The 26,877-nt window shown below is 39.0% G+C and overlaps 1 protein-coding gene across 1 annotated transcript; it reads left to right on the forward strand.

The window, feature by feature from the left end:
* Positions 1-24,983, forward strand: mRpS29 (mitochondrial ribosomal protein S29). Its single transcript, XM_076175376.1, has 9 exons — positions 1-148; positions 4,622-4,731; positions 5,304-5,517; positions 7,413-7,505; positions 9,270-9,406; positions 13,505-13,665; positions 14,724-14,865; positions 18,579-18,671; positions 23,328-24,983. The coding sequence occupies exons 1-9, from the start codon at positions 97-99 to the stop codon at positions 23,526-23,528; spliced, it is 1,203 nt and encodes a 400-aa protein (XP_076031491.1). The 5' UTR covers positions 1-96; the 3' UTR covers positions 23,529-24,983.
* The last annotated feature ends 1,894 nt before the right edge of the window (positions 24,984-26,877 follow it).

Here is a 26,877-nt window from a genome sequence, read left to right on the forward strand (position 1 = left end):
TGTACATAAAGCTAAATTTCTGGAATTTACCAATTGAACTATTAAGTTAAGCGTCTTTTATTCCATGCTGGCAACACTGTAACAGTGGGATCAACAATGGCTACCCCCATGAGAAGGCAGGGGTATGCAATAATTAGATTATTTTGTAGTAAGTATCTAACATTATTGAGAGATTACTATGGTATGAGTATTCATTAAGCACACGATTATTTTGACATATGTGAAGATGCTTGTAGTGCGTTTTTCTTCATATGAGTTGAAGACAAATTTTGGGGAATTTGACCGGGGTCGATGTATACTCACCTGATTGAAACTTTATTTTTTGAATGCCGTATAAAAGAAAGCCATGATCAGCTGGTACGACAGTTTATTAAATTGTACGTACAAGTGTAGAGTAGTGTACACCTTACTCATTAGTTAGAGTGACCAAAGAACAGTCGAGCCCACACTCCACAGAGACAGCCCACATTCTTGAGTGCCAGGTTTAACTGTTAATTTGGTAAATTGGGATGAGAACAATTCCGCCGCAATGTTAACAGCATACCGCACTCAGCTGAAATGGCGGGTTGTGGCAGCTTTTACCATTCTCAAGCAGCCTTCCCCACCTACAAACTTGGGGTAACTTGGGGAAACTGGCACTCCTGGAGGAAAGCAACACCATCCAGCAACACAGTTTGCTCTTCCTTACCCCTCCTTACTTACTTGGTTTACTTGGAGAAGTTCCAATGTCAGTCCTCACAGCAATAGTGATCTACCACTGCTGCCAGTCCTGCTGTCCCTCCTCACAAAGGCCAGTTGGTCTGTTATTGTGTTTGATGAGAACCTACTGATGGCGGTGTAACCTGGCACTGGGGGCTTGTCTGCCACTTTCCCTAGAAACCTGTCCAGTACATGCTTGAAGCTGTCCACTGAGCATTTGGTTCTCTCTCTCACTTCTTTTGTGAGGGCATTGAATATTTTTGGACCCTCGTGACCTAGGCTGGAAGCCAGTAAGGTCTTAAGCCTCTCCTGTGCTAATCATAGAAAAATAAATCCCCCCCCCAAATAAAAAGTTGCATATTGTACTTAACATTTTGAAATGAATTAGATGAATTGGCTGTCATATCTCAAAAGGTAGGTATGGACACAAAATTTAAAAAAGAAAATTATCCCATAAATTCTTGATGCATATGAAAGACAATTCCATTAGAAACAAAATCCTTTTTCAATTTCTTTAAATAGCTTGAGAAATAAGGGAGATACAATTTTTTTTATTATTTCTTTATCCTAAATTTTTGGCTAGACTTTACCACAAGAAAAGGTTTGAATTAAGTGTGGTAATTTGTAAAGATTTTGATTTAAGAAATACACATAAACTCTAAACCACTGGTCCAATTTTATTGAAATTCGGAATATTTGGGTTTTTGGGTCAAGTAATTACCTGAGCATTTAAAAAACAATGAGGACATCTCCATCATACCAAATATATCTTTTCACGGCAACTATTAAGTTGTCAATTTAGAGATGATTATCAGTAAAATCCAAACCCCTGGCCCAGCTGACATGCAACTTGGCATGTGAAGATTTTATGGGTTAAAAAAATCATCTGAGCATGTCAAAAACAATGCAGGACCATCATTTTGTACTATTCTTACAAACACCTATCATGTTGCCATGGCAACTATTGTCAATTTAGAGATAATCATCCATAAAATCCAAACCCCTGGCCCAATTGACATGCAACTTGGCACATGAAGTTTTTATGTGTCAACAAATCATCTGAGCATGTCAAAACAATGCAGGACCTTTCTTTTATACTATTTTTACTAATACATATGTTGCCATGGCAACTATTGTCAATTTAGAGATAATCATCCATAGAATCCAAACCTCTGGCCCAATTGACATGCAACTTGGCATATGAAGGTTTTATGGGCCAACAAATCACCTGATCATGTGAAAAACAATGCAGGACCTTCCTTTTGTACCATTTTTACCAACACCTATCATGTTGCCATGGCAACTATTGTCAGTTTAGGGGTAATCATCCATAAAATCCAAACTCCTGGCCCAGTTGACATGCAACTTGGCATGTGAAGTTTTTGTGGGTCAACAAATAACCTGATCATATGAAAAACAATGCAGGATCTTCCTTTTATACTATTCTTACTAACACCGATCATGTAACATGTTTCATCAATATAATGTATGTGCAGCTAAAAGAACTCTACTATCACATTAAAAAATGCATATATAGGTGCCTTAGCCCTTACCCGTTGATTGCCTCTAGGTGCACTAACCAGTCAGTATTGCAACTATCCTAAGACCTAACTTAAATTTACGTTGATATCGGTGCATTATTTTTTACTCCAATTTACTGAAATAGAAAAAAAAAAAAGTATTTTTACTTTCAAAGGAGTTATTTTGTTTAATCATGTTATCTGTAATCATGATCATGGATCATCTCACCACCCACTTTAAATCTATCCTTATGCTGGGTACCATCTCATGCCGGTATACCTAGCAACAAACAGGCTGATAAGGTATCTTGAAAAGTAACATCAGTCCTCTTCAATATCTCTACCCCAATCTACAATACAAAACATAGTACAAACTCTAAGAGAAACATCCAACAAACCACCCAAAGACAATCAAGATTATACCCATGGACCTCATGCCATCAATGTAACTAACACTGAGACAGAACTGATGCTTAAGAATAGGACACCCCTCTTGCTGAAGGCCATTTCATGATGAGATGACTCTTCTACGTGCCCATTTTGTAGCCCCCTTACAATACCACACATTCTACAAGAATGCCCCACCTACCACTTCAAACAATAATCATACTTCACATAATTTTAGGTGAAACATCACTGATACTCTGTTATCCTTGATGGGGTCTCAAATTGGATATTGAAAGTATGTAAAAAATAATTAGTAGACATGATACACAATTTGATAAGTTCACTGGGAGTGTGAAAGATACCATTGGTCTGGAAATCTGCAGTTGTGATACCAGTTTTTAAAGGAGGTAATGGGGAGGTATTCTTAAACTATAGACCATTGTCCTTGACCAGAATGATAGCAAAATTGTGCAAAAACATTGTAAAAGTTACATGGATGAAACATCTAGAAAAGCAAAGAATATTAGCTGATAACCAATTTGGATATAGAGAATGTAAAATGTCTTTTATAATCAACCTATTAAGTTTCTTTTCAAGAGTGACTGATGTGCAGCATGAGATAGGGGGATGGGTGAACTACAGTATCTGGATTAAGAAAAAGCTTTTGGCAAAGTGCCACACAAAAGATTGATGTGGAAATTGGAAAACAAAAAGGCCTTAGAGTAAACATAATGAAACGGGTACATGCAGGGGTGGACACCGTTAACCAAAAAAATTAACTTCATTAATCCATTAACCAAAAAGTTAACTTCAATAAACATTACTCTGTTAATTTAAGAAGAATATAATGGAAGTTACCATTAATCTGTTAATCCGTCACATCACTGCCGGTAGCCATGATGCTAAAAGACTCCCCAGTGTTTGCTGGCATGCTTTCTTGGGAGGTAATGGTGAAAATGAGCTTGATGAAGTGCTGCTACTTGAATCTAAGAAAGCCCAAGCCTAGCTTTCTCATGAAAATAACCTGCCTTCACCCTCTCCCCAAGCTGTACAAACTTAGTGGTATGTGTTCTTTTCATGTGCTGTTTGAGGTTGTTCAGATGTAAGACATGCCCTGTAACCCTTTCCATATGATGATGATGGCTACATAGGTATCATGAGGTGCGAATGGATATATGAGGATGCCAGCATTGGTGTATTGATTATATTTATTTTGTTGTAGCTGAATGACCCCCATATTCTGTGAACTGGCTTGATTGTATTTTCCATGGTTATTAATATTAGAGTGAAAGAGAATGAGTAATACAGCTGGAACTTTATATTTCATAATGTGAGTATTGTAATACATCATTAAATCATTGTATAGCAGGCAGCTGATGCTGACTGCAAGAATTTTGACTCGTATTGAAGAGGTTCATTAGAACAGACTTGGGTAGGCAGAATTTGCTGCTGAAAATCAACTTCTCCTCTACCTTGAAAAAGTGGTCCTCCAATTGGATTTCAAAATAAGTCATATGAGGGTAAATTAAGAAAATATATATGTATTGGAAAAGGGAGAAGAGAGAGAGGAAACATGACAATGATATCTAGACTAGACAAAGGTTTAGGGAAAATAGACAGGTAGGAATTACTAGTACAAGATAAAAGGTTAACAAAAGGTCATAGTAAAAAACTAATAAAGAAAACTTTGTTTGAAAGATGTCAGGAAGTGTAGCTTTCCACATAGAAGTGTGTACTTGCGGAACAAGTTGGATGGAACTATAACACCATATATGGAAATAATACCGTAAATTAATTCAAAACAAAGTTTGATAAATGGAGGAAAAGAGGTAAGGCTTCTATTCTATTCTAAGGCCTTTATTCTATTATTGCACATTCTGTATAATATATTCATGCCCATAAACACTACACTGTCAAATGTCACTGTTGTTGATATGGATGTTTAGATATATTGATTAATAATTGCATATTGCAGGGTGAAATATGAGGAAATAATATTAAATGTTACTTTTCAGACAATGTATATGGAAATCATGGACCACGCTCCTTCTCAACTTCACAGGGTCCTGATGTAGAACATTCCAGGGAAAGATCTGAGTCTTTCCGCACAAACATCCACTCACCAGTAGGGAGAAGCTTCTTGATTTTGTACAGATATGTTTATGATTGTCATCATCTTACGTGTTCATTCTATCCTTTGCCAGAGTTTAATTCAGCTGATAGGTAATGTGCTGCATAAAAGATTAAAACCTATCTTGATTAACCCATTTCTGAGTGTTATGTGTTTATTCTAACTGCTGCAAAGTGATTTAGTCAACTGATGGGAAACTTGTCATTCCTCAAGGCATCATATCAGATATTTAAGAACATCTGGCATAAACAATAATAGATTTTAAAAACCATGTTCCAGTGTTGATGATTTGCATTAATGTATTATATTAATCATTGGATAACCTTTTTATTTTGGATATGTACCTCAGCAGAATCAAATCTTCTGATAACTTGAATAAGGTCTTTGAGTTATGGTACATAGATGAATTGATGATTTAGTAAAAACAAATAGCATTGTTGTGTATCAATATCTGTATGATATATTTTCTTGAATGTTATGTTGTTTTGCATGTTTAGAGTATCTTTAATGTGTCCATTATTTTCCCCTATTTACAGCACTATATCATGTTTTTATTCTTACTTCAGTCACAGCAGACATCAAATCAGCTTGGTCAGTGGTACACATTAGAACCAGAAAAATTAAAGAAATATTTTACCCATGGGGGTTTGCCGAAGAAGTTTATGGATATGGGTCCCATATTTAATGAGACTGCCATCATGGTGCGGAAACCAACTTTAAAGGTGATTGAGTATACAAGAAAGGCAGATTACACATTACCCCCGATTAAATATATTTTATGTATCCTTTTAAATATTAAAATACCATACTATAAATTGTTCATTGCTATAGAGAAACAATTGGCTCTTAGTTTTTCAGACCTTAGTTTTCTGGATTTGAAAAAAATTGATGAAATCTATCTCCATGTATACCACTTGATTTATTTACATTTGTTTGTCATTCATGCTGCCTATTTATTTTTAGTTTTGTGTGGTTAAACTTTGGAATGATCACCTCTATTATTGATGTAGCCCCTCAGTGATTGCAGAACATATCACAGAAGTGATAATTTTGGTTAAGGAAGCATACATTCCATACTTATCCTCTAATCCTAAATCTAAAAATCCTGCTTTAACTAGATGCTCTTATCCCATTTCTGTAATCACTGTTGTACCACAAGGTTCTGCTTTACCTACTCTCTCATCCTATTTACAAATGGCACATCTGTACACTCCTTTGCTTATGACACTTGTTACGAATCCCACCAACACTTCTGACTTGTAACATAAAGAAAATTCTATGATTGTATGAATGATTCCCAAGACCCTATGTCTATAGGATAATCTGTTCTCAGTGTCGAAACTCGGTCGCCACTTGATTTTACGTTATCATGAAAATTAAGAAAAATGAAACACATATAACATTGAACACTATTCATTAAAGTTAATAGGATTAACAAGATAATTATAACAAAGGACATACAATTGAATAATAAATTTTAAATATGATTCCAAGTTCCTTACGACTTTTAACGGGTCTAAAAGAGAAATAATTACCAAGAGATTCACTGTCTAGGCTTCCCACATCACTGCCATAGACTTCACACATAATCTAAATGAATTACTAGCTGAGTTAATTATACAGAAGGCTTACTTCAGCCGACAATCCTGCCCGAGGCTACACGTTCTCTACATGGCACCTCTACTCTAAAACTAACTGTCCAACATGCCTAGAGCACTTATTCCTTCTACAAAATTCACCTCTGATTGGCCCTTAGGATTTGCATCTATGGAGATTGAATCTGATTGGCCCAGACAGCACTCACACTTGGGGGCTGCACCAACCGCGACTGAAGTGTACTACGTAATGCATGGAACTAATGCATAATTGGTATTACATTAATACAGATACACAATACTAATTCATTTAGACATGTTTATAGGGTTATACACAAAACTAATGCATCTTACAGAGCTAAAAATTATTCAAATAGAATATCAAGATGTCAACCCAACATCTCTCTACATATGACGTCGAAAGCGTAATGCTCCATCCTCGTCCGTTGAATGTTTGACATCTTTTCATCCAAAATAATAATTATATTCATACATTATATATATAGGCTACTCATATATGTAACAAACTTCTGTATATTTTAGTACATTATAATTATTTTCTACATATCCTTCTCAAATTGAGCTTCATTCCTCTTGTAGGATCATTGCAGAATGTGAGAATACCTGACTTCTGACCTTTATGTAATATCTGATTGGGCCAGAAAAAAAAATAGTGTCATTCAATTCCCTCAGTACTGTTTTTTCCACCTGTCTTCATAAGTCTTCCTCAAAGCTATCTTATTTTGCTCAGTGTCACACAACATTTTTTGTACAAGTACCTTAAACATTCTTATGCTGGCCTTAACTAGTAAACTCAATCAGAAAACTCACTCAAATCTCAGTTAATGCTGGAGTAGTTTCACTGGAATTCTCTTAAATTGTTCAGCCTGTACACTTATAAACCTAAGGAATGGCTAAGATGGGTGATGTGATAGAAGCAGTTTTAGTCATATTTCATTGTATATGCAGTCATGAGAGTTAACATTAAAAGAAAATTACATTCAAGTTGGAAATTAAAAGTGCTCCTTCCAGCATTTATGAAATTTTGTATTTGAGAAAAGTTCCTTAATATAGTACAAGATGGTCCTAATGGTGCTGGCAAATCTTTATGTATTGCACATTTGGTCCATTATTTTGGGGATGAAGGCTGGGTACTCATCCATGTACCTTGGGGTAAGTAGAATTTGTTGTCATTCACTGAATTTATCTTGGCTTGTTGTAAAATACATATGTTTTTATTTGATTATTGTAAATATAGGAGATATTGGGGCCAAATGCCATGACAGGTTCCATGGATGATATGTAACAAAAGTTATTTCTCCCCATTTTCTCTTTTTCTCATTTTCTCTTTTTTCAACATGAGGGGATGGAGAGGAGGGGGGGGGCACCAATTAAGTGAAGTGGCCTTGCTGTGGATGTACTGTGGTTTGCTACGTTGCCTCTGACCCAGAGCAGTGGGTGGGATACAGGGATGACCCTTCATCCATGGGTAGTTAAGATGAGAGGGGGGAAAGGGTGCTGGATGGGAGTGGAATGGTGGGAGTAGGTGCATGCCTTTGACTTGGCTACCTCCCTTATAAGGGGGGAAAAGCTCTTGATATATAGATTAATAAAAAGTATTGCTCATTGAGGGACTTCATTGTATGATATTTTGATCCCAGATCACAGCACGTCAGTGTTGCCATAGTTTAGAAATACTATACTTTGACATATACCCTCTTCCTAGTGGTTAAACCAACACCATAAAGCTAAAATATTTCTTGGCCCTGGGATAATGTCAGTAATGCTTACCTAGCTTCCCCTTGTATAGTGGAACTATACATGCGCTCCTTCATTCCAGTGGAATACTTTCTTCTCATAAGCACACATTAAACAATCTCACCAGCCATTCCACTATAACTACCTCACCCTTTGTCATACATGCACATAACCATCCAATCTAAGTGCCTTTTTAGCTCCCACCTTTTTCAGTGTTATTAGTATCTCCTCTTTCACTATAGGCTTATCATTCTTCTCTCAGTCACAGCCAATATCTTGGCATCTCCCACTGCTAGCATCAAAGCCTCCCTATCCTCAACTATATTCATCAACTTCAGATACTCTGCCAACCTTTCTCTTACAACCTTCATTTCCATTAACAACGGCCCATCTGCAAAGGTCTTAATTCCCCTTATAATGGAGGGGCAGTCAAAATAAAAAAAATTCCTCAGCTATATTTGGGAGAAAAATATGAACAAGAGTTTGTACATACATATACCAAGAGTTTTTTGCCCCTTACAAGTGAGGTAGCCAAAGTCAAAAGGCATAATTCCACTCCCACCCATTTCATCACCATCCCTTCCTCCCTCTTATCTTGGCTCCTCCTGGATGACAGGTCATCTCTGCATCTTGCCCACCATTCTGGGTCAGAAGCAATGGAGCAAGATACAGCACATCCACAGCAAGGCCCTTTTCATTTAATCTGCAACCCTCCTTCTCTGTCCCCTCATGTAGAAACATGAAGACTGGGAGAAATCCCTTCAGGCTGCATCAAAATATCATCCACACATAACCACTCCTTAACCCCACCTATCCCCCACCCAGTCCATTCCATGCTTCACAGTATCATCCATACACACCTATTCTCCATTCATCCCCATCTTCACCCTTCTCCCTTCCTTCCTCAGCACACATCCCTTTGTGCTCAATGCCCCTTTCACACCATCTATCCATCTCATCCATGTTCACTCCATCCACCAAACCATACAGGGGTTTGTAATCCCCATAATCTTCCACATTTAGTTGTTTTATTACACATGGAACATTGTTTTGGCATTCCTGCCCTCCTCTATAAGATGCTCATGATATATATTAATGTTTTCAATGTTCATTTTAAAGAAAATATATATTCTTAAAGATTGTTGAGACTTGAAATAAAACTTCATAATTTTGTTTTAGCACCAAACTGGTCAAGACGATTCAAGGAGATTACCCCATCAACTACAGTACCTGGAAGATATGATCACACCATTGATGCTGCAGTTTGGCTTCAACACTTTCGTTCTCAAAACTTAGAAACCCTGAAAAGTTTACAGGTAATTATATTACCAAGACTAAATATATACAGTATCACCATTTACCCTCTTGAGATTTACATTTCATATACTTAAATACCCCTAGAATCCTAGATTGAAGTACACCACTTCTGTGTATGTTAAAGTTAATAATTATGTTTGTAATAGTGAAAATCAATTATGACACTTCTGGTCTAATTCATTTTAAAAATTATACTATTGTTGAATGCATGTAGGATGAATACCAAGTATAAGTAATTAAGATATTGAGTTATATTTCAAATGTTATCAGTTAGTGTCAGCCTTAGATTTAGTGTACATTGTTTCCCTTTTAGCTTTAGTAATAGAAATCATTCCTGTTTGCTTCTCAGAAACTAATATCTACAGAGATTGAAAATAATTAATACTAAATGCTTCATTGTAGTAATGAATATTGTGCATAGCTCTGGTAAATGAGATATTATTTAGCTTGTACTGAATGCAGACTGTCAATACCCCAAATCAGAGTATTGGCTGCATGTTATCATGCAGTAATGATTGCATGGTAGCACACAGCCAATGCTTTAGGAACTGTTTTGGGGTGCCCATACTTAGTAGAGCCACACATCATTTGTCCATGTTAGAGTAAAATCTCTACTCATAGAAGAATGATGCTACTTTTGTACTGTGACTATCCCTCCTTTACGTTGTTCCCTTGAAACTGGCCTTTACTACTTCCATGACTACCTCTTCTTATCCCCTATGTATGGAAGGGGGCCAAAAGAATTCTGCCATCATGGGATGGAGTGATGGGACTAGGGATCCTGCTGTCTGTATACTCATCCTATGAGAAGTCAAGGCATTCCTCACTCTGTCTTTGAACCCCAACTATACTTGTCAAGCATTTCATCTGGAAAAAAAAAAGTTTCCCACACAGAGCGGTGGATGCTTGGAACAAATTGGACAAAACAATAGTATGTGCAAACACCATACAAGAATTTAAGAACAAACTAGATGCTGAGAGATAAAAAGACAGGTCACTATGAGCATAGCTCCCCTTCCCATATAATACAACTAGGTACAGGTAGGTAAATACATTTAAATTTATACTTTCTGCCCCCCTTAGATTTCAAGACTCTGCCCAATACAGTGTTGTAGGCACAATCACTCCTTCATGTATTAGAAGATACAAAATATGAGTTAACTAATATACTGAAGGACAGAGGAAATAGAGTAATTATGGGTGACTTTAATTCAAGAGAAATATGTTGGGAGGAAATGACAGTGAAGGGCGGAGAGGAACTCTGGGGCAACGTCCTGCTCGACATGACCATCGAATACACAATGACTCAGTGGATAAAGGAAAATACCAGATACAGAGGTAGTGAAAAACCATCAAGCCATTTAATACTTATGACAGAACCTGAAATTGTCAATAAAATTTATTACAAAACTCCAATAGGAAAGAGTGACCATGTACTAATAGAATTTGAGTTGAAAGAGCAAATGGATCAAAGCAGAAATGATAAACATAGGATAGGAAAACTAATGTACAACAAAACAATTTTTGAGAAACAAAAAATTCTTTTGCAATGTGAACTGGGAAAAATTCCTAAATGAAGAAACGGGGATGGAAGAGAAAAGGAATATACTAAAAGAAATCCATAATGAGGGAGTGAATAAATATGTACCACAATAAAAAATGGAAAGAACATACATAAAATACTGGTACAACAAAAGGTGTAGTGAGACTAAGGATAAAAGAGACAAAGCTTGGAAGAAATGGAAGAGACAAGAAAACAAGCAAATATGTAAAAATATGCAGAGATGAAAAGAGAAACTATAAAAAAAAGTAATAGAAAAATGCAAGAACCCAAACTATTTTGCAGGTATGTAAATGGCAAACTGAAGAACAAACAAGAAATAGAAAAGCTGCGCCAAGGTAAATATGAATACATGTATACAGAACTGGAAATGGCTAGAATTATGAACAAGCACTTCAAATCAGTATTCACAATAGAAAACTCAACTGTGAGGAAATAGAGAGAGAGATATCCCCCCAATGAAAGAAATAATTGTAACACAGTAGGAAATCAGTGACCAAATCAAAACCCTTGACATCAGAAAATCATATGGTCCAGACGGAATTGCAAATTGGATACTGAAAGAATGCATGGAGGAATTAACAGATAAAATATACAATATAATTAAATTCTCACTTAAAGAAGGAAAAGTGCCACAGGACTGGAAGAATGCAAACATTGTACCAATTTATAAGGGAGGAAACAAGGAAGACCCATCAAATTACAGACTGGTCTCCCTGACAAGCACAGTAGCAAAATTTTGCGAAAAGGTCGTCAAAAATAGATGGGTTAAACATTTGGAAGAAAAAACTATACTGAATCCAAATCAATTTGGATTCAGACAAGGAAGATCATGTACAACAAACTTGATCTGCTTCTACTCAAGATTAATAGACATAATACAAGAGAGAGATGGTTGGGCAGACTGTGCCTTTCTGGACCTACAAAAGGCATTTGATAAGGTACCACACAATAAACTAATAAGGAAGATAGAATCAGTAGGTGGTATCAGAGGAAAATTATTGGAATGGATTAAAGACCTGACTGGGAGGAAAATGAGAGTAGTAATTAGAGATAAATTCTCAAATTGGGAAGAAATGAAAAGTGGTGTCCCACAGGGATCAGTACTGGCCCCAATCATGTTTGCCATATACATAAATGACATGGATGAAGGAGTAGAGTGTTATATGAATTTCTTTGCAGACAATGCAAAATTACTAAAGAAAGTAAAAACTGAGGAGGATTGCAACTCATTACAACAAGACTTGGACAAGATCTGGAAATGGACCCAAAAGTGGGAAGTGAAATTCAATATCGAGAAATATAGTATAATGGAATTTGGAAAAAGTAAAAACAGAATATCTTGTACTCCTTCTCCCTGTCCCTCTCATTTAAGCAGTTTAGTTTAAGTACTTCCCTACCTTCTGTCCTTTTCCATCTATCCTCCACTCTCAACTTACCTTCCACCAGAAAATTATCTGATATTCCCCCACTGTCTCCCCTTAGAACATCTACATCCTTAATTCTTCTTACTGTTCTGGTTGCCTGGGTGACCACTACGTATTCCATTAACCACTTTGGTATGATGACGCTTATGTAGGCATCATGAGGCACAAGTGAGTACATGAGGATGCCGGAGTCCTACTACCTGTAGCCCCAAAGGGGACATTCCTAAAAAAAAAGTAAAGGCATAAGAGGGTCTGGGAGTTTTCCAACCAGTACCCTAAGGTTTGGGTCTTTTAATGTGCGTGGATGTGATACAGATAAGAGTAAAAGGGAAGAGATAGGCAGTATGTTTGCGAGAAGAAAGATGGATGTGCTGGCTTTGAGTGAAACTAAAATGAAAGGGAAGGGTGAGTGTGAGTTTGGGAGTGTAGTTGGGAGGTACTCAGGAGTGAAGAGGGGACGAGGGAGAGAAGGGGAAAGAAGGGGTGGCTATACTAGTAAGTGAAGAGATAAGTAAGTGTGAAGTGGAGTGGAAGGAGGTTTCATCAAGGTTGATGTGGATGAAGGTGAAGCTGGGAAGGGAGAGGTGGGTTTTTGTAAGTGTGTATGGGCCTGGTAGTGAGAAGAGCATAGAGGAAAGGGAGGCTTTTTGGGTTGATATAGATGAGTGCATAGAGGGATTAGGGAGAAATGTCAGTGTTGTTGTATTGGGAGACCTTAATGCTAGGGTAGGAAACAAACCAATAGAGAGAGTGATTGGGAAGTATGGAGTTCCAGGTAAAATTTGTAATGGAGAATTGATAGAGATATGTCTTGAAAGAGAGTTGATGATAGCAAATACAGTGTTTAGGAAGAAAGTCAAGCATAAGTACACATGGGAGAGGGTGGTGGATGGAAGGGTGGCAGATAAAATGTTAAAGGACTATATAGTGGTGACCAGGAGTGGTAGGAAGAATTAAGGATGTGCATGTGCTAAGGGGAGAGAGTGGGGGAATATCAGATCATTTTCTGGTGGAAGGTAAATTGAGAGTTTTTGAAGAATGCATTTGCATTAGTTGTGTATGATTTGATAAAAGGAATATAATGTGTTTCATTGGAAATACTTTTACAGCTTACAACAACAGACACATACAACTGGTCTCGACGAGAAATTACAGAAAAAGGGTCTTCCCTATTAGACATTGTGGAACAAGGCATTTCAAGGGCACGCTTTGCCTCAGATTGTACCATGGCCCTTACAACAGAACTTAAAAAATGTGCAACTGAGGGAAGGTAAGTAACAAGTATTTTTCTGTTATACTAATTTGGGAGAAGGTGGTGGATGTAAGGATGATTGATAAGGTTTTAATGAACAATGTAGTGATATCCAGGAGAAGAGTAGGAAGAGTTTTGGATGTCCATGTTCTTAGGGGAGGGAGTGGGGGAATATCAGATCATTTTGTGATGAAAGGTAAGTTGAGAGTGGAGGATAGATGGAGGAAGAGGAATAGGATAGAAAGTAGTGAGGTGTTTAGACTTAAATGTTTAAATGAGAAAGAAAAGGAGAAAGAGTTTAAGAAGCTGAGAGAGGAGTGGGAGGGAGTAGAACTAGGAGTGGAGGAGGAATGGGGATGGTTCAAGGAGGGAGTCATAAAGTGTGCAAAGATGGTGTGTGGAACAAGGAGGATGGGAAGGAATAGAAGGAAGGGTAGTGAGTGGTGGGATGATGAAGCATAGAAGGTTGTAGAAGAGAAGTGAGCATTCATGGACTGGTTTCAAAATAAGATGAGAGAAACATATGAGAGGTACAAAGAAAAAGAAGAGAAACACTGTGGGAGGTATTGCAGATATATAGGATAGGGGGAAAGCTTCTAGGAGCTGTCGAGTTTTTACGAAAGTAGTAGAGCATGTATCAGAATTAGAAATGGAGAGAGTGAGTGGTTCGAGGTAAAGGTGGGACTTTGTCAGGAATGTGTTATGTCGCCCTAGCTGTTCAACTTATACATGGATGGTGTGGTGCAAGAGGTAAATGCAAGGGTGGTGGGTCAGGGATCGGAGATGTTTAAAGAAAATGGAGAAAAGTGGGAGGTGAGCTACTAAACTTACACTGTTCCTCACCAATTACTCCCTGTTCCTCTCCTAATCCTCTCAATCAAAACCCTCACATAAGCCTCCCCAACTACTCTCAATAAACTGATCCCTCTGGAACTACTACACTCACATTTGTCCCCTTTTTACTATGTAGTTATTTCTTTGGATAGATCAGTGGGTACTTTGAATTAGCCAGCCCCTTTATAAAGGGGAGAAAACCCATTGGTATGTGTAATATACATATGTCTATTCTTTCACAGATGTAAGATTGCAGTGGTTATAGATGGAATCAACAGCTTGTATTGTAAAGAGTCTCGGTACCAGCGGGAGGATAAGGTGATGGTGCCTCCACAAGACTTCACCCTCTACCAAGCTTTTACACAATTAATCAACACACCATGGGTAAGTAATACTGTTCCATTTTGTTATCAGTGCACAGTATTATTATATCAATGCATGATTATGATGTGCTGTTTGGAATGCATGGATGTATCCTCTGTCACACCAAGAAAGAGATGTGATCCTGCAAATGACAGTGGAGAGGATCATCTGCTACCCATTTTCAAAGCCTGCCTACCCCCTCACTTTCATCTGGAGGTGCAGCCTCAAGTGGCTGAAACTTGGTCTTCAAACTGGGCCCAAGATCTGTCTCAAACAATCAGGAAAACATAGACATCCTACAAATAGGACAAAATAAAGCTCTGGGAATAATAACAAAATGCATCAGAACCACCGCATTTGAACTTATGCATAGAGCTTCCCAATGCATATCATTTGAAAATGATAGGGACACAATTCTATGCAAAAGCCCCCAACCCTACTCATCTCATGACATCACACAAGCACAACCAACTAAATGCAACAAATAATTACTCTAGTAGCATTCACTGAGTGATCTCAGCAATTTAGCAGCAGCACCACAAAACATGGGATACAGGGATATAGGGCAGGATAGAGGGATGATCCATAAGAATGTAAGATGAGAGGGAAGAAAGGGTGATGGATGGGAGTGAAATGGGTGGGAGTGGGTACTTGCCTTTTGACTTGGCTACCTCCTCTGTAATGGGGAAAAAGCCCTTGGTGCATAGATAGACCACAGAACACCAGAAAAATAATTCAAGAAGTCTATCAAAATAACAACATTTGAAGAAGGAGCCTTTATTAGTATGGCGTTTCACTTGTTACAGCTGTAACAAGCAGAATGTCATACTAATACAATAAAGGCTCCATCCTCACATGGTGTGTATTTCAATAGGCTTGTTAGCAACTGCCACTTTATACAATTCAAGAAATATTGGAAATCAAACTAAACTCAGAAGCCACCCCTCCCTTTCACCAATAAAGACAAAATAGGTCATAAAGAATTTTTAAAAAATCCCAAGCTGAAGGCTCAGGAGTTCAAACATGCACCACAAACACCTTGACCAAATAGCCATAAAAGCCTCAACTAACATTTTCAACTACTGGTTACACAAAATACTAAAAGTCTGGAAAAGAGCTCACACAATCCCTATTTTGAAACTGTGAAAATACTGGGTCATCCAAACTAATGCTGCCTCAGTTGTATTCTTAACTGGATGCATTGAAACCACCTTAATAGAACATTTATAATCAGAAAAAAATCTTCCCTCATGAAAATGATAGGTGCACAATTCTACACAAAGAGCCCTCAAACCCACTCATCCTTCCCAGTACATTACACAAGCACAGCCAACTAAATGGGGCGGGCATTTATCTGTCTATATACAAAGGGTTTTTTCCCCCTTATAAGGGAGGTAGCCAAGTCAGAAGGCATGTACCCACACCCACCCACTCCACTCGGATCCACCACCCTTTCCTCCTCTCATCTTAGCTCCTCATGGACGAAGGGTCATCCCTGGCTCCCACCCTCTGCCCTGGGCCAGAAACAATGTAGCAAGGCACAGTACATTCAAGGAAGATAGCTTCACTCCATCAGCAACCACCCACTCTCTGTTCCCTCATGCAGAAAATAGAGAAGACAGGTAGAGATCCCATTGGGCTGTGTCATAATATTTACATATAACCACTCCCTAATCCCCAACCCTTCCTTTCCTTGCATCACAATATCATCTATACACATCCATTCTCCACTCACCTCTATCATCTGCCCTCTCCCTTCCTTGCTCAGCAGACATTCCCCTTTTGTTCAATGTCCCTTTCACCCTATCCATCCATCCATCTCATCCTCAGTCATCCCTGCAAGTTCACTCCACCAGCCCCTGCCTTTTATACCTCTTTGATAATCTTTCGTCACTCATTTTTTCCATGTGTCCAAACCATCCCAATACTCTTTGATCAGTCCTATCTGCCATCTCCTTTTCCACCCCAGCTCCCCTCCTCACCTCATTTCTATCTGACCTTGTAACCCGTACCTTACTTCTTAGACATTTCATTGCAAACACATTTAAACTACTCTCTTCCTTTCTTAAATTCCAAGTCTCCACCCCATTCATTGTCATCAGCACAATCACCCCCTCATATAATCTCCTCTTCTCATTCATTCGCAGTTGCTTATTTCTCATGACACTTTTTAATCAACCAAAGTATTTACTTGCTTCTCTCAATCTACAATTTACCTCTACCACCACTCCTCCCTTTCCTGCCACATGTGACCCCAAATACATAAACTATCCATTTCCTCCTGTCTCTCTCCTTAAAGACTTACTTTCAACCCTCTGCCATATTCTCCCCTTGTACATCTCATCACTATTTACCCACATTTACCTTCAACTTTCTCCTATCGCTTACCATCCCAAACTCTGTCACTAACTCAGTACCACTTCTGATCCTGCTGTAAGTGCAGTGTCATCAACAAACAACAACTGGCTCACCTCCAACTTCTCTCCATTTTCTTTAATCATCTCCAGTCCCCAGCCTATCACCTTCATATTTATCTCCTGCACCACCCCATCTATATATACATTGAACAACCATGGTGACATGACATAGCCTCACATTTACCTCAAACTGCTTACTCTCTTCATTTCCAATTCTTACACAGGTTTTTGTCATCATTGTGGGTATCCCTCTTTCTTCAGAGGATGATGGTCATTGTTCTAGTCTGTTTTGGGTTGTTGGTGTACCTGAAGGTGGCTGGTGAGACTAATTTGGGATTTGAAGGGTCTGCTTGTGGGAGATCTGGTTTGGGTTGCAGTTGCCTCTCATTCCTCCTTAAAAACTTTTGACTGCCCATAATAGCTTTCCTCCAGTCCCATATATCTGCAATACCTCCCACAGTGCCTTCCTGTCTATCCTGTCATAAACTTTTTCCAGATCCATAAAGGCCCAAAAAGCATCCTTACCTTTTGCTAAAACTTCCTCACAGATCTGTCTCACCACAAAACTCTGATCCACACAACTCCTACCTTTCCTAAACCCACACTGCTCCTCATCAGTTACTTCCTCAGTTCCTCTCCCAATCCTCTCAATCAAAACCTTCCCATAAGCTTTCCCAACTACACTTAACAAATTGATCCCTCTAAAACTACTACAATCACATTTGTCCCCATTTCCTTTGTAAAGTAGCACTCCTCCAGCACACTATGCTCCCATAGACACACATTCAAACATCTTCACTGGCCAGTCCACTATTACTGTACCTCCCTTCTTCAGACACTCCTCATGAAATCATACCACTCAAAAATCAATAACCTACTACTCGTACTTCACAACATATCCATACAAACTTAAATCAGAAAACAAACACTCCAACACTAAACCTTAGTCTGTACTCCTCATGAATTTCAACAAAGAAATTCCTCCCAGAGCAAACAAAAACTTCATTGGTGTAACTGCATTTAGGCCAATACTGAGTATTGAAACAGTCCCGACACAGAGTAAGGCTGGCCGCAGACTCAGATTGTTCCAGATACAGTCTCCACAGAAGACACAGAACACCTCATCCTACACTGCCTTATTGTCGCCCTTTCTAGGCAACACAATATTTTTTCTTTGAATAACTTGTGGGGCAATTTGGTGGCCATTCCTGGTTACTTAGGAGCATTGGGTCCTGAGGTAACAGTTTGATTAATTGATTGATTTGTTGTATTGTTTTCATTTAGCTGCTTACTTATTTTGGGATTTTGTATCAACAGAAAAATGGTTGCATTGTTGGCTCCGTAGACACACTTGCCGTAACAGGAAAGGGAAAAGAGTCTCATTTGCCAAGGTATCTTCTTGGCAAGGAGGTAAGAATGGCTGATCATTATAGTGTGTGTCTATTTGCATTTTTTATTTCAGGTTACATGTATTTAATGTGAATATGTGGAAGTGATCTGCATTGAAATTTTTTATTGAATTGTGTTTATCAGATAGCAATAATGTGTATAAATGTAATTGGTGACTAACTACCATCACCATATTTCCCTGTATGAAGTGGATTCTAAATTGGATAGAATGAGGGGACTGGGATTTAAATTTTTTACAGTTCTTGAGGTACTTAGAGTGAAGTTCGCTGGCTGAGCAGGTTAGGGCGTCGTTACTTGCGGCGAAGGTCAAGGTGAGGGCGGTTTGAATCCTGCCACCAGCGAAGTTGAACCAAGGGCATGGTTCATTAAATTCCACGCTACAAAGCCCTCTGTGAGAAAAAAAAGGAAAATGAGTATAAGAAGAAGCTGAGAGAGGAGTGGGAGGGAGTAAAGGAAAGAGAAGAACTAGGAGTGGAGGAGGAATGGGGATGGTTCAAGGAGGGATTCATGAGGTGTGCAAAGATGGTGTGTGGAACAAGGAGGGCGGGAGGAAATAGAAGGAAGGGTAGTGAGTGGTGGGATGAGGAAGCAAAGAAGGGTGTAGAAGAGAAGCAGGCAATTATAGATTGGCTACAAATTAGGACGAGGGAATTGTATGAGAGGTACAAAGTAAAGAGAAGGGAAGTTAAGTATAAGATAAAGGAAGCAAAGAGGAGAGCAGATGTGAAATGGGGTAAGAGTATGACAGAAAATTTTGAAAGTAATAAAAAGATGTTTTGGAAGGAAATTAAAAGAGGAAGAGGAGGCAAATCAAGTAGAGAAGAAAAGGTAAAAGGTGCAGATGGAGAGATGATAATGGAAGAGAAGGCAGTGAGAGGAAGGTGGGTAGAGTATTTTAGGGAGTTGCTAAATGTGAAGGAGGATAGGGAGGGAAAGGTAGTTGCAGTGGGAAGCACTAAGAAAATGAGAGTGATGAGTGAGGAAAATGGAGGAGAAATAGGGAAGGATGAAGTGAAAGCAGCTGTTAAGATGATGAGAACAGGTAAGGCACCTGGTCTGGATGGATGCCATGCAGAATGTCTGAAGAAAGGAGGTACAGTTATGGTGGACTGGCTGGTGAGGTTATTTAATGTTTGCTGGAGAGAGGGTAGAGTGCCGGAGGACTGGAGGAGTGCCTGTATAGTTCCGCTTTACAAGGGAAAGGGAGACAAGTGTGAGTGTAGTAGTTACAGAGGGATCAGCTTGTTGAGTGTAGTTTGGAAGGCTTATGGGAGGGTCTTGATTGAGAGGATTAGGAGAGGAACAGAAGGAGTATTTGGTGAGGAACAGTGTGGGTTTAGGACAGGTAGAGGTTGTGTAGATCAGATTTTTGTGGTAAGACAGATATGTGAGAAAGCTTTAGGAAAAGGTAAGGATATTTTTGGGGCTTTTATACATACATACATACATATACCAAGGCTTTTTCCCCCTTCCAAGGGAGGTAGCCAAAAAGGGAAAGGCATAAAAACACTCCCACCCATTTCATCCCTAAATACACTCCACACCCCTCCCACCCTTCCTCTCATCTGAGCACCTCCTGGATGACGGGTCATCCCTGCACCCTGCCCACCGCCCTGGGTCAGAAGCAGTGTCGCAAGACACAGTACATCCACAGCAAGGCCGCTTCATTTAATCGGCGACCCCCCCCTCTCCGTCCCCCTTTGCATATAAGGAGAGGACGGGGAGAAATCCCTTCGGGCTGCGTCAAAATTTACTCACACATACTACCCCACCCCACCCCCCCGACCATTCCTCCTCATGCAGTCACATCATCATCCATATACAACCATTCTCCACTCACCTCTGTCTTCCGTCCTCTCCCTTCCTTCCTCAACAGACATTCCCCTCTTCCCCAAAGCCCCCTTCACCCCATCCATCCACCTCATCCTAGGACGTCCCCTCATGTTCACTCCCTCCACATCTGCCTTCCATACCTCTTTTACTAGTCTTTCTTCACTCATTCTTTCCATGTGTCCAAACCATCCTAATATTCTTTCATCAACCCTATCTCCCAAATCCTTTTTCACCCCTGTTCTCCTCCTCACCTCCTCATTTCTCACTCTATCTAGCCTAGTAACCCCCATCATACTTCTCAGACACCTCATCTCAAACACATTCAAACTCCTTCTCTCTTCTTCTCTTATGTTCCACGTTTCTGCCCCATACAGTGCTGTTGGCACAATCACTCCTTCATACAGTCTCCTCTTCGCATCCATTCCCAAATGTCTATTTCTCATAATAGGGTGCTGGCGGGCCTCGGGCCAGCACCCTAAGGTTTGGGTCTTTTAATGTGCGTGGATGTGGTACAGATGAGAGTAAAAGGGAAGAGATAGGTAGTATGTTTGTGAGAAGAAAGTTGGATGTGTTGGCTTTGAGTGAAACTAAGTTGAAAGGGAAGGGTGAGTGTATGTTTGGGAGTGTAAGTGGGAGGTTATCAGGAGTGAAGAGAGGGCGAGGTGGCTATTCTAGTAAGTGAGGAGATAGGTAAAGGGGTAGTGGAGTGGAAGGAGGTTTCCTCAAGGATAATGTGGATGAAGGTGAAACTGGGAAAGGAGATGTGGGTCTTTGTAAGTGCATATGGGCCGGGCAGTGAGAAGAACATGGAAGAAAGGGAGGCCTTTTGGATAGATTTAAATGAGTGCATAGAGGGTTTAGGAAGAAATGTTAATGTAATAGTACTGGGAGACCTTAATGCTAGAGTGGGAAATGGTCCAATCGATGGAGTGGTTGGGAAGTGTGGAGTTCCAGGAAAGAATCGTAGTGGAGAGTTGATGGTGGAAATGTGTCTAGAAAGAGAGTTGATGATAGCAAATACAGTGTTTCGGAAGAAAGTCAAGCATAAGTACACATGGGAGAGGGTGGTGGAGGGAAGGGTGGTAGATAGAGCGCTAATGGGGCTTTTATAGATCTGGAAAAGCCTTATGACTGGGTAGACCAGAAGGCACTGTGGGAGGTACTGCAGATATATAGGATAGAAGGAAAGCTGTTAAGAGCAGTCAAGAGTTTTTATGAGAGTAGTAGAGCTTGTTTTAGGATTAGAAATGGAGAGAGTGAATGGTTTGAGGTAAAGTTGGGACTTCGTCAGGGATGTGTTATGTTGCACCTGGCTGTTCAATCTTTACATGGATGGGGTGGTACAAGAGGTGAATGCAAGGGTAGTGGGTCAGGGATTGGAGATGGTTAAAGAAAATGGAGAAAAGTGGGAGGTGAGCCAGTTCTTTGCTGATGACACTGCGCTTGTAGCAGGATCAGAGGAGGGATTGAGAAAGTTAGTGACAGAGTTTGAGAAGGTGTGTGAAAGAAGGAAGCTGAAGATAAATGTGGGCAAAAGTAAGGTGATGAGATGTACAAGCAGAGAGAGTGACAGCAGGCTGGAAGTGAGCATTAAGGGTGAAAGACTGGAGGAAGTGGATAGTTTTAGATACTTGGGTGCAAATGTGGCAGGAAAGGGAGGAGTGGGGGTGGAAGTAGAATGTAGATTGAGAGAAGCGAGTAAATGCCTTGGTGGATTAAAAAGTGTAATGAGAAATAGACATCTGGGAATGAATGCTAAGAGGAGGTTATATTTACCTAGTTATATATACCCAGTTGTATTATAGGGGAAGAGAGCTATGCTCGTGGTGACCCGTCTTTGTATCTCTCAGCATCAAGTTTTTTTTTTTTTTTTTAATCTTGAATAGTGTTTGCACACACTGTTTCGTTGTCTAATTTGTCCCAAGTATCTATCACTCTTTGTGGGAAGCTGTTCCTTTTCAGATCTCTTCTGTAACTATCCTTTTTTAGTTTCTTTTTGTGTCCTCTTGTTTTACCATTATCCCATATTAACAAGTCATTCTTATCAGCACTGTATGGGGCAGAAACATGGAACATAAGAGAGAAAGAGTTTGAATGTGTTTGAGATAAAATGTCTGAGAAGTATGATAGGGGTTACTAGGCTAGATAGATTGAGAAATGAGGAAGTGAGGAGGAGAACAGGGGTGGAAAGGGAGCTGGGAGATAGGGTTGATGAAAGAGTATTGGGATGGTTTGAACACAGAGTATTGGGATGGTTTGAACACATGAAAAGAATGAGTGAAGAAAGATTAGTAAAAGAAATGTGGAAGGCAGAGGTGGAAGGAGTGAATATGAGGGGGCGTCCTACAATGAGATAGAGATTCTCTGACAGAAATAGTTATGGACATTAGTCTTTACTTGATTAAACCAGCCACAGAAATTTGTGTTTGACATGACCTGACATATACTCAGTCTAAGTAAAGGGTGTTGTGTCATTGCCAAAAATGTGCATCTAGTTTCTGATAAGTGGTTAGTGAAATGATGCTAAAAGCATTGCAGTGTTACACAGAAAATTAAATTGGACATCATAAAATGAAATGAAAGAAGTGACTGTTATTGGGATGTAGCTGTGGTTTTCAAACTTATTGTTATAGTTTGATGCACATAATTCATTACTGACAAGTTACGTTATACAAGGTGCTGTTTAAGCATAGAAGCATTGGTATATGTATGTATTTGTTATCATAAGTAATGTCTATCTATCATAAGGAATTTTTTTTTTTTTTTTTTTTTTTGTGTGTGTGTGTAATGTAATGTAATTTCTACCTATTTTCTCCTTTTCAGGGTTGGGATGATTTAGATCCATTTGTTCCAGTACAGGTTGAAAACTACAATGATGTTGAAATGACAAGTGCTATTGATTACATGATAGACCGTAGCTGGATCCAGAATCCAGCCGGGAGATTTGAGGAGGGCCGCAAGGAAATCCAAGCATTGTGTGGTTTTAATCCATATAAGTTTGTAGAATTGTGTAGAAGCTTATAAAACTGTGGATTGGTGACAGGAATGCAGAACATTTTGCTCTTTGGTGACATGAAACAACGTAGTGAAAATTGGACTGTTCAGTTTTTTATCCAAAAAAGAATTAATATTGTCTTGAAATTATAGAAAAACATGTTTGCCATATTGAATTTGTAAATAGATATGTACAGACATATTTTCAAATGAAGTACATGAGGTGAAGTAAAGGATTTTAATTTGACAGGTCCTTAACATATATCTTGTAAGATTACTTAAAGTTTCTCAGTTAGAAAAACAAAAGTTTATGAGTGAATGTTTGTGAACTTCACCATTTTTTATAAAGAGGAAATCAGAATGACAGGGATGGATAGGATGAAAGAGCCTTTGGATGTCCATACTATAATGTTGTACAGGGAAGTCTGCTAAAGATAGGAGGGAAACAAAGGAGATTGAGAATGGATGGAGGGTTTACATACCCCAGTGGAATATTGTCATCTTTTTCAAAATTTATTTTTGAGTGAATGAGGAGGGGGTCACTACATGGTGAAGCAGTGGAGATAAATCATCTCTGGATGTTGGGCCCTACTGTGGAAGAGCTGCACCTCACTGCATTGCTTTCAACCCAAACAATGTGGTGGGGGACAGGGCAACCCTTCACATTTGAGTTGCTGAGATGGGAGGACTGGTTGAATGGGTTGTATTTGTTTCTGATGTGGGTACTCATATGTGTTTTTACTTGTCCACCCACCCTATTAGGGGGAAAGGTTCTTTGGTATATTTGCATACCAAAGGCACTTCCCCTTATAAAGGGGGTGTCTAAATCAAAGCACAAACCCATGTCATATATATTAAAATCTTATTTTATGTCCCTCTCATCATAGCCTCATGGATGGAATGTCATGTATCTCTCCACCACACTGCTCAGGTTAAAGGTAATGCAGTAAGACACAGCATTTCCATTGTAGAACCTGACAGTTTGAACTAGTTTACTCCCACTGGTATATTATATGGTATCCCTCTTCAGATCTACACAAAATATTTTACATAGCAGACAAGAACAATCCTTGTGGCTGTATCAACCTTTTATCCATACATGTATATGTACATATATACACTTATGAATATGTACAGACGCTCCTCTACTTACATTCATTCGTTTTACGTTTTTTCGATTTTACGTTTGAACTGATTGTAAAAAAAAAATGCAAAAAATTCTTTTTATTTGAGTGAATTTTTTAGTTTAGCGTGCTCTCCGTAGTACGAGACTTTCAAACGATACTTAGGCATGATGCTGCGTCGATTGTTTACATGGCACAAACAACAGACTGAACGTGCCTTGCCTTCTCCTCCTCCTCCTTCTTCTCCACCATCTCACTTAATGTTGCTTGAATTTAATTTATTTGAAATTAATGTTATTATTTTACAATGTTATGTTTATAATTAATGATTTAGGGGTGTTTTATAAGATACGGTAATATAAATTATGGATGTATAGTACAGTATGAATGGTCATACATTACTGGAACGTACAGTAACAACTTATGTTCATTTTCACGTTACGTTCAGCCATTCGGAATGTAACTAAAACATAATATATATATATATATATATTAATCTTATAACCCATTATCGGGAAATAAGATAAGAAATGGAAGATTCTGTATATTTTGACCACTCTCTGTATTTACCTAGTTGTAATATACGGGAGGGGAGCTATGCTCGTGGTGACCCGTCTTTGTATCTCTCCGCATCAAGTTTTACCTTAAAATCTTGTATAGTGTTAGCACATACTGTTTTGTTGTCTAATTTGTTCCATGTATTTATCGCTCTGTGTGGGAAACTGTTCCTTTTCAAGTTTTTTCTATAACTATCCTTTTTCAAGTTTTTTCTGTGTCCTCTTGTTTTACCGTTTTCCCACACTAATAGGTCGTTCCTGTCTAAAACTTCCATTCCTTTCATTATTCTGTGGTTTTCTTCTGCTGAGGAAGACCACAGAGACTTTGCTAATATCAACTTACAAATTAGACATATCTCCAACATCAACTCTTCACTATGATTTTTACCTGGTACTCCAAAATTCCCTACTACTCCATCTATTGGTTCATCCCCTACTATTGAGGTCCCCAACACTACTACATTGGACATTCCTCCCAAAACACTCATAGCATCCATTTAAATCTATCCAAAAAGTCTCCTTTTCCTCTTCACTTTTCTCACCACAAGGTCCATATGCACCTACTTGTACAAAAACCCACATCTCCCATTCCAGTTTCACCTTCACCCTCATTAACCACCATTTCACAAAATCCATTCTTAGGTCATCTAAATCTTTGCCCATTTCAAATCTATTTCACCTTCATCCTCATTAACCACCATTTCACAAAATCCATTCGTAGGTCATCTAAATCTTTGCCCATTTCAAATCTATTTCACCTTCATCCTCATTAACCCCTTCCATACGGTGCCGCACACGTAGGCGTCATGGACTTAGATCTCGGTGGCAGCAGCCAATGCCAGCCGTACGACGTGTCGTAATAATACTCGCATCATAAAATATAGTCACCGCTTATATCAATCGTTCTCTCTTCACCCGTGAATTTTGATAACCATAGAAAATGCGATTACAAAAGAATTAGAAAGAATGTCATTATGGAGGGGCGACTACAATAAATATAATCAAGACGCCGATATGGCAGCCTCGCGAATACACTCGCTCCCCATGACGCCTACGTGTGCGGCACCGTATGGAAGGGGTTAACCACTATTTCACAAAATCCATTCGTAGGTCATCTAAATCTTCGCCCATTTCAAATCTATGTCCTTCTGCTGGGTGCCTTCTCATGCTGGCATACTGAGCAATAAATGAGCTGACAAGGCAGCTTGAAAGGCAACATTTATCCTTTTCAGTGCCTCCACACCACAGCTAGTAACAGACTATTACCAAGTCCTCTGATCACCAACCCTGAAAATGTTGTTCATTATAATAGTAATATAATAATTGTTGCCTCATTTCTCTAAATGGAAGCCTGCAGCCCAACAACAGTTGGCAACAGTCTTCAAGCTGTCCTATAGATCTCTCTGGGAAGAAACTGACTGTCACCTGTGTTGTTTGTGTGTAATGTTTCTGTAACCATTTTACAATAAATGTGTGTCAGCTCTCTATTCTCAGGGATGCTATCATACTAAAGAGGTGGTAAAAAGTGATATGTAAGGAGGGTGAAAGTTAAGAGATCAAGTTTTGTCTCCAATCATAATAAAAATGCTGTGTCACTGGTCCATAGGGATGTCACCCAAGTTTACAGAGATAGCCCACTCTGGAGACCATTTCAACCCCTTACAGATGTACCTCTAGATCAGTAGTTCTTAACCTGTT

The sequence above is a fragment of the Oratosquilla oratoria genome, chromosome 37 (assembly GCF_046742065.1).
Source record: "Oratosquilla oratoria isolate Oo_2021 chromosome 37, ASM4674206v1, whole genome shotgun sequence".
Classification (NCBI taxonomy): Eukaryota; Metazoa; Arthropoda; class Malacostraca; order Stomatopoda; family Squillidae; genus Oratosquilla; species Oratosquilla oratoria.